The 7,370-nt window shown below is 40.5% G+C and overlaps 1 protein-coding gene across 1 annotated transcript in view; it reads left to right on the top strand.

Annotated features, from left to right (window-relative positions):
• Window positions 1-7,370, top strand: part of ATP8B1 (ATPase phospholipid transporting 8B1) — a 108,273-nt gene that overhangs the window by 75,616 nt on the left and 25,287 nt on the right. The window contains exons 9-13 of the mRNA XM_006913748.3: window positions 58-70; window positions 2,134-2,324; window positions 4,651-4,859; window positions 6,398-6,441; window positions 7,283-7,370. The exon at window positions 7,283-7,370 is cut by the window's right edge and continues 69 nt beyond it. Coding sequence (XP_006913810.1) covers window positions 58-70; window positions 2,134-2,324; window positions 4,651-4,859; window positions 6,398-6,441; window positions 7,283-7,370 — 545 coding nt within the window. The remainder of the gene's footprint in view (window positions 1-57; window positions 71-2,133; window positions 2,325-4,650; window positions 4,860-6,397; window positions 6,442-7,282) is intronic.

Raw genomic sequence — 7,370 nt, 5'->3', positions numbered from 1 at the left:
TGAAAAGCTAGATTGCTGTCTTTCGCTCTATTTGTTTTATTTTTTTCTTATGCAAAGAAAACCTACCTCTGTAAGCCAAGTAAAAAAAATGCATGAGGCACTTCAAGATAAGATGGGGGAGAGAGGGTTCTCTCACTTTTTCTCAGAAATGCCACACTTCCAAAAGAAGAATTCCCTCGGACATAGAAATTCAAGTTGTAGGTTGCCCTAGATTATTTTGATGACTGGAGTGACCATTTGGAAAACCAGGGAGCCCTAGATAAATTAGGGGGCATGGTGGGGTTGATTTTACTGCTGTTAGTTTTCCATAGGGGTTGTTCTCTTAAAAGCAAACTTCTTTTTTTCAACATATGCTGTATACATCCAAATATAAGACCAGTCTAAATCTAAGTTGTGTTGAGGGTCCCTAAGACCACCTCCAGGTTTGATGACTCACTCGGCGACTCTCAGAATTCAGTGTATAGCCGTCCTCATTGATATGGCTTATTATGACTTAAAACAAATCAAGATCAGCAAAGTCTAAAGGCTCACGGGGCAAAGTCTAAAGGAAACCAGGCACAAGCTTTCAAGAGTCCTCTCCCAGTTGAGTCGCACACACAGACACACTTAATTCCCCCAGCAATAATTTGCGACAGCCCGTGTGAAATGTTGTCTATACCAAGGAGCTCATTAGAGACTCAATGCCTGTTTTGTTTTCTCATTAATTTTTCAATTACAGTTGACATTCAATGTTATATTAGTTTCAGGTGTATGGCATAGTGGTTAGACATTTATATAACTTACGAAGTGATTCTCCCAAGAAGTCTAAAACCCACCTGATACCATACACAGTTATTACAATGTTATTGACTATATTCCCTACGCTGTACTCTATATCCCTGCGACTATTTTGTAACTACCAATTTGTACTTCTTAATCTCTTCACCTTTTTCACCCAGCCTCCCAACCCCCCTCCCATCTAATACCTGGAGTTCTACTGGAGTCTGGTCACGTAGGCTCCGTCTGCCTAGCATGATGAAAATTCCAGATTCCCCAAAGGAATGCAGGTGGCCAGCACAGACCAGATAGTTTTACACAAACAGAAATAATGAGACATTCTTATCAGAGAATAAGAAATAAGGAATCAGGAAACTGTCCCCAAATCTAAGTTCCCAGATGTCCCAAACCCAAGGGCCAACCTTACAAGCAGGCCTTCTGAAGACAGTAGTCTCAGGCCTGCTGTGTTAACTCTTTTCTGCGCATAGAGTGGCCCCAAATAGTAAGCAGTCTTCCAATTTCCTAAAGAGAATTAATTTTTTTTAAGTATTTAGTTCAAATATGTAAACTTTTAGGAAATATATAATAGAATACTTTATACATACATATTTAAAATCATATAAAACTAATATATTAATTTAATAAACAATTTTTTCCCCCTGCTCTCACATTTCCTGAAAACTTTATTTGAATTTTTCACATGCATCTTTGGTGTCATTGTCTTGGCTATGACTAGGACACTCACAACAAGCCCATTGTTTCTCCTTCTGTGCCAATTTGTTTTGAGATATAGCACTTTTAGAATCCGTGTCCAGAAATTTAAATCTGCCCCTGGAAATTTTTTTTACTACCCACAAATACCCAACTTTGGGAATAATTACCCATTTATGGGTGAAATTTCATTGACTTTTTAAAAAATCATTTTCATCAAATGCTATCTATAAGCATCCCATTAAACATCGTTTAAAGTTGTTTTATACTAAGCTAAGGTAACTTAGCTAAGGTATCCCCACAATAACATACTGTTATCCTCAATAACAGGATGCTGTTGTTCAAAGAAAAAATATTGAGAGAATGCTGTGCAGTATGATGGTGTTTAAGGATTTGAATATAAGACATTGTCTTCTCTTCTGAAAGATAATTTTAGAATAAAACCTCGCCTCGTATGCAGAATGTAGGATCAATCAATCAATCTTAGAAATCAAATAGACTCAAAGCATTCTTATGGCACTGTTTTTATTTTAAGTATGTTGTTTTTACAGACTACTAAATCATCATAAACATGTAACACACTGAGTTAGGTCAGTTAGTGTCTATGAAACGCATGGGGTGCAAAACCCTTCTTCGGAATGCACATAAACATTATATGTCTTCTAGATCTTTGTTGTTCTTATCCTGCTTTCTGCTGGTCTTGCCATTGGCCATGCTTACTGGGAAGCTCAAGTTGGCAATTATTCTTGGTACCTCTATGACGGAGAAGACTCTACCCCCTCCTACCGTGGATTCCTAAATTTCTGGGGCTACATTATTGTTCTCAACACCATGGTGCCCATCTCTCTCTACGTCAGGTAAGGCTGTCTTCTCTTTGGACTTTTGCTTTAAGGGAGGAACGCAGGAAGTACATTTTCACAACTTAGCACCTTGATTTCTAGCTATAATTGTTTCAAAGGTCACGAGGAACAAGTAAGAAAAGCACTTTTATTTCAGAATTGGGGGTAATATATGGAAAGGAAATTAGCATTGAGTGTCCGCTCTGTGCCAGGCTCAGCACCGTGCATCTCAGCCTCTTGACAGATAAGGCTATTGGGGTTCAGAGATCGAATGCTACTCACTAGTCACTCGCTTGGTATGATTCCTTCTCTGTGAGCTCTAACACCTAAGCTTCAGAAAGAGCCTGGGAGAGGGTGAAGATTTAGAATGTCATGGAAAAAACTAGTTGTTTCCTTTTCAGGAGGCTTCCTAACCTCTTATCCACCCCTCACTTATTACCGCCTGCCACACCCATCCATGCCTTGTAAAACCTACTGGGCTTCCTCCCAATGGGAATGCCGCACTCCCTGGCCTCACTCTTTCGGCCTCTCGAAATGTTCTGTTTCTTACCTCAACCTCAGTCGCAACTCACAAGAAGAGTGAGTCATGTCTCTGACAAATGGTAACCTTGTTTTGTGATATTCCTTCCTTTTTTTACTTTTTCTTTAATAGCCAAGTTCACTGTCACTGGTCAATTGGATTTTAAATCTTTAGGAGAGGGACTGCACCTTGAAATACACTCAACAGCCAGAGTCTGCTCTTAGATTCAGTAGGTAATAGCCCAGAGGCATACAGGGTCACATACACACTTGTAATTAGAAGCATTTATTTTATTTTAATTTTATTACATGTGCATTTGTTTTCTTACTAATTTTATTACATGTAGTTACTATTGTCCTTTTAACATGAGGTAAAGCCCTGGGGAGCCATCTGTTTGCAGTTACTTTAAGAAAAACTGAGCTGAGTTTTACCTTTTCAAGGGAACTTTTACATAGATTATTTTGTCCAATACTATAAATACATTTTATAAAATAAACTGTGTATGTAGTTTGGGGTTTTAAAAAGTCATGTCGTGTGACTAACATGATTTCTTTATTTCTCTTGGAAATAAAGGTCTTTTTCGAGAATAAGCCAGATCAGGTCATTCCAGATAGTCTCTCTGCTTTGTTTTCAACCCTACAATAGCTTTCCATCTTATTCAGAATAAACTCACTGCAGCCACACTGTACCCTGAGACCCAGTGTGATCCGGTGCTCTGCCCTTCTCCTGCCTCCTTGATATTTTCAGTGGTGCCAGTGCCTGCCCCAGGGCCTTTGAACATGCTCTTATCTCTGCCTGGAACATTCTTCCTTCCCTATCTACATCGTTGCTCTTTCGTTTCCTTCAGGTCTCTTCTCAAACGCCACCTCATCGCCTTGGCCTTTGCTGACCCGCCCTGTCTTAGATGTCACTTCCATCCCCTGTTGGTCTCCGCTTCCCCTTTCCCTGCTTTGATTTTCCGCAGAGCATTTTCACCACGTGATATATCTTTACTGGTTTATTTGTCTGATTCCATCAGAAGAGTCACCTCCTTGAGTGGGGATTTTTGTCTGTTTTATTTACTGATGTGTCCCCTGTGCCTAGATTGGTATCTGGCACACAGTAGGCACTAAGGAACTATTTATGGGAGGAGGGAAGACGGAGTTATTTTTCCATCTGTTTGACTTGTTATAAGACATCCTTTGTCCACTTAACACTTGCTGGATATATAAACAGTTTCCTTGCAATTGAGATGTATTTAATCACTTAGAATTTTAAAACCGAGATGATCCCCTTAGAATTTCTTATTTTGGATATTCTGTAACCTTATAAGAATTTAGGGAACAAATTATGCTTTTTTTTTCCACAACATAGAATCATGATTTAAGGGTTATTTGCCCAAAGTCCTTTTTCTTACTCTAGTGGACGCTCACTCCCTTTGCCCTACAATTGAGACAAAGGTAAACATTGCCATTCCAGTTGTCCCGGGGAGTGATGGGAAATGAGAGAAAGAGAGTTGAATTGCCACACTCTGCAGTGCCCTCTGCAGTGCCAGTGTTTATAATGGGGCACTATGGCTGCGGCTGGATGTGCTCAGGAGTAACTAGCTTTAGGGTGCTTTGATAATGGGGCACTATGGCTGCGGCTGGATGTGCTCAAAGCACCCTAAAGCTAGAGAAAGATGTATTTGATCAGGAGAACCCAGAGGCTGGGCACATGGGCCACCACCTGGCTTGTGTCTTTGCAGACAAGCAGTTCAGTCCTGTACACACAAGTGAGGATAAGACACACTACCTGCCACTTGTATCCGAGAACTCCACTGAAAGTAATCTTTTGTCTTGCTAGTGTGGAAGTGATCCGTCTTGGACAGAGTTACTTCATAAACTGGGACCTGCAGATGTACTATCCTGAGAAGGACACGCCCGCAAAGGCGAGAACCACCACGCTGAATGAGCAGCTCGGGCAGATCCATTACATTTTCTCTGATAAGACAGGGACGCTCACACAAAATATCATGACCTTTAAAAAGTGCTGCATCAACGGGCAAATATACGGTGAGTGGAAGCCACTACGCGGTCCCTGGGCATGTATGACCTGAGTCGCTAGTGTCAATCCCAGTGCAGAGCCCTGTGGTCATTCTGGGCTGAGTCCTGAAGCAGTGTCACTGGCATCACTGGGAACACACGCCGGGAAAGGTCGGCAGTCAGAAATAGGCACACATTCCTCAAAAAATTAAACTTAAAATTACCATGTGATCCAACAGTTCTACTTCTAGGCATATACCCAAAGGAATGGAAAGCATGGATGCAGATCTTTGCACACCCATGTGCGTAGGGGCAGTAGTCACAATAGCTAAAGTGTGGAAGCAAGCCATGTGTCAATCAGTGGATGAAAGGATAAAAAAAATGTGCTACATCTATACAATGGAATATCATTTAGTCTTAAAGCGGAAGGGAATTCTGACACATGCTACAACACGGGTGAACCTTGTGGACATTACGCTCAGTGAAATGAACTAGTCACAAAAGCACAAATACTCTTTGATTCCACTTACATGAACTATCTAGAACAGTCAGATTTAGAGAGGTAGAAGGCAGAATGATGGTTGCCAGGGCTGGGGAGAGAGGGAGTGGGAAGTTACTGTTTAATGAGTGCTGAGTTTCAATTTTAGCAGATAAAGAGCTGTGCAGATGGGTGTGGTGCTGGTCGTACAACAGCATGATTGCCACTTAATGGCACTGAACTGTCCACTTAAAAATAGCTAAGATGAAAATAGCCTATTGTTAAAAATAGTAATCGTATGACACCAAATGTTCATAAATTTATTTGTCTTTTTAATTAATTGGATTTTATTTCTGTAATGCCATAAAATGAAAATAAGGAGAAATAAATTATTGGTTTCATATAAAAAATGGCTAAATGGTAAATTTTATGTATATTTTGCTACAATATTATTTTTGAAGTCTATTTCCATTCTAACATTCTGAAATGTGCTATATATTTATAAAATATTAAGGCTAATACTGTATTCCATTAGAGTGCTCTAACTTTTAAATAAAGACTTAGTACGGTTTTTTTTAAACCATAAGAATACCATATGCTTCCCACCTGTAGAAATCTTGAAACTGTGAACTTGTTTTCACATAACGAGCTTCTGGGAGGAAGGTGGGATGCTGGGGGTTTGAAGAAGTGGTTCTCATGTGCATGGTGGCAGTGCCCTCTGAGCTGGGGGAGGTAAAGCACTCGAAAAGAAGTGATTCTGGCCTAAGAGGAGATCACAGTGTAAAGGGACGTATATTTATTTGACCCTTTAGACCAGGAGTCAGGGAACTTTTTCTGTAAAGAGCCAGATAGGAAATATCTTAGCCTTTGCAGGCCATATATAGACACTATCAAATATTCTTCTTTGTTATATTTTGCTTGTTTTTTTACAATTCTTGGAAAATGTAAAAACCATTCTTAACTCACGGGCTGTCGAGAGACAGGCTGTGAAAGCCAGAGAACCACCACCAACATAGACCCAAAGCAAGAGGAGGAGACACCTGTGGACACAGTCGGACACTCAATTTGCTTTGTCTTGTTTGTTTTTCAGGAGACCATCGGGATGCTTCTCAACACAGTCATAGCAGAATAGAGGTGAGTCCTTTCCCTTAAGGAATTGTTGGGAGTGTGTACTAATTTCCCAGGGCTGCTATGACAAATCGCCACAAAATAGCTTAAAACAGCAGAAATCTATTCTCTCATGCCCTGGAGGCCAGAAGTCTGAAATCAAGGTTGTCAGAACCTCTGAATGTTCCAAGGGAAGATCCTTCCTTGCCTCTTCTCAGCTTCTCAGCTTGCCTGCCATCCTTGGTGTTCCTCGGCTTGCAGATGCAGTACTCAGATGTCTGCCTGTAGTCACATGGCATCCTCCCTGTGTGTTAGTGTCCAAATTTTTCTCCTTTCATAAGGATACCGGTGATTAGATTGGGGCCCAGCCCAATCCAGTATAACCTCATCTTATTACATCTGCAAAGACCTTCTTTTCAAATTCCTAGATACGAGGGGTTAGGACTTCAACATACTTGCAGATGCAGTACTCAGATGTCTGCCTGTAGTCACATGGCATCCTCCCTGTGTGTTAGTGTCCAAATTTTTCTCCTTTCATAAGGATACCGGTGATTAGATTGGGGTCCAGCCCAATCCAGTATAATCTCATCTTATTCCATCTGCAAAGACCTTCTTTTCAAATTCCTAGATACGAGGGGTTAGGACTTCAACATATCTTTTTTTTTTTTTTTAGCGGGGGAGAAGGGGGTACACAATTCAACCCATAACAGGGTATCTTTTTGTCTTAAGACTGGTGTGAGCCTTTTGACAGTTAAGAATGTGTTGCAATCCTACAGTGATTTTTTGCATAAAGTCTTGGCTTCAAAGAAAAGTTCGTATCATTTGTTTTTATTAACCAGATTTTCTGTTCCTTTTCCACTTCTTTTAGGAAGTTGATTTTAGCTGGAATACATATGCTGATGGGAAGCTTGCATTTTATGACCATTATCTCGTGGAGCAGATCCAGTCAGGGAAAG

Source organism: Pteropus alecto, unplaced genomic scaffold (assembly GCF_000325575.1).
Source record: "Pteropus alecto unplaced genomic scaffold, ASM32557v1 scaffold14, whole genome shotgun sequence".
Classification (NCBI taxonomy): Eukaryota; Metazoa; Chordata; class Mammalia; order Chiroptera; family Pteropodidae; genus Pteropus; species Pteropus alecto.
This window is presented reverse-complemented; position numbering and strand designations above follow the sequence as displayed.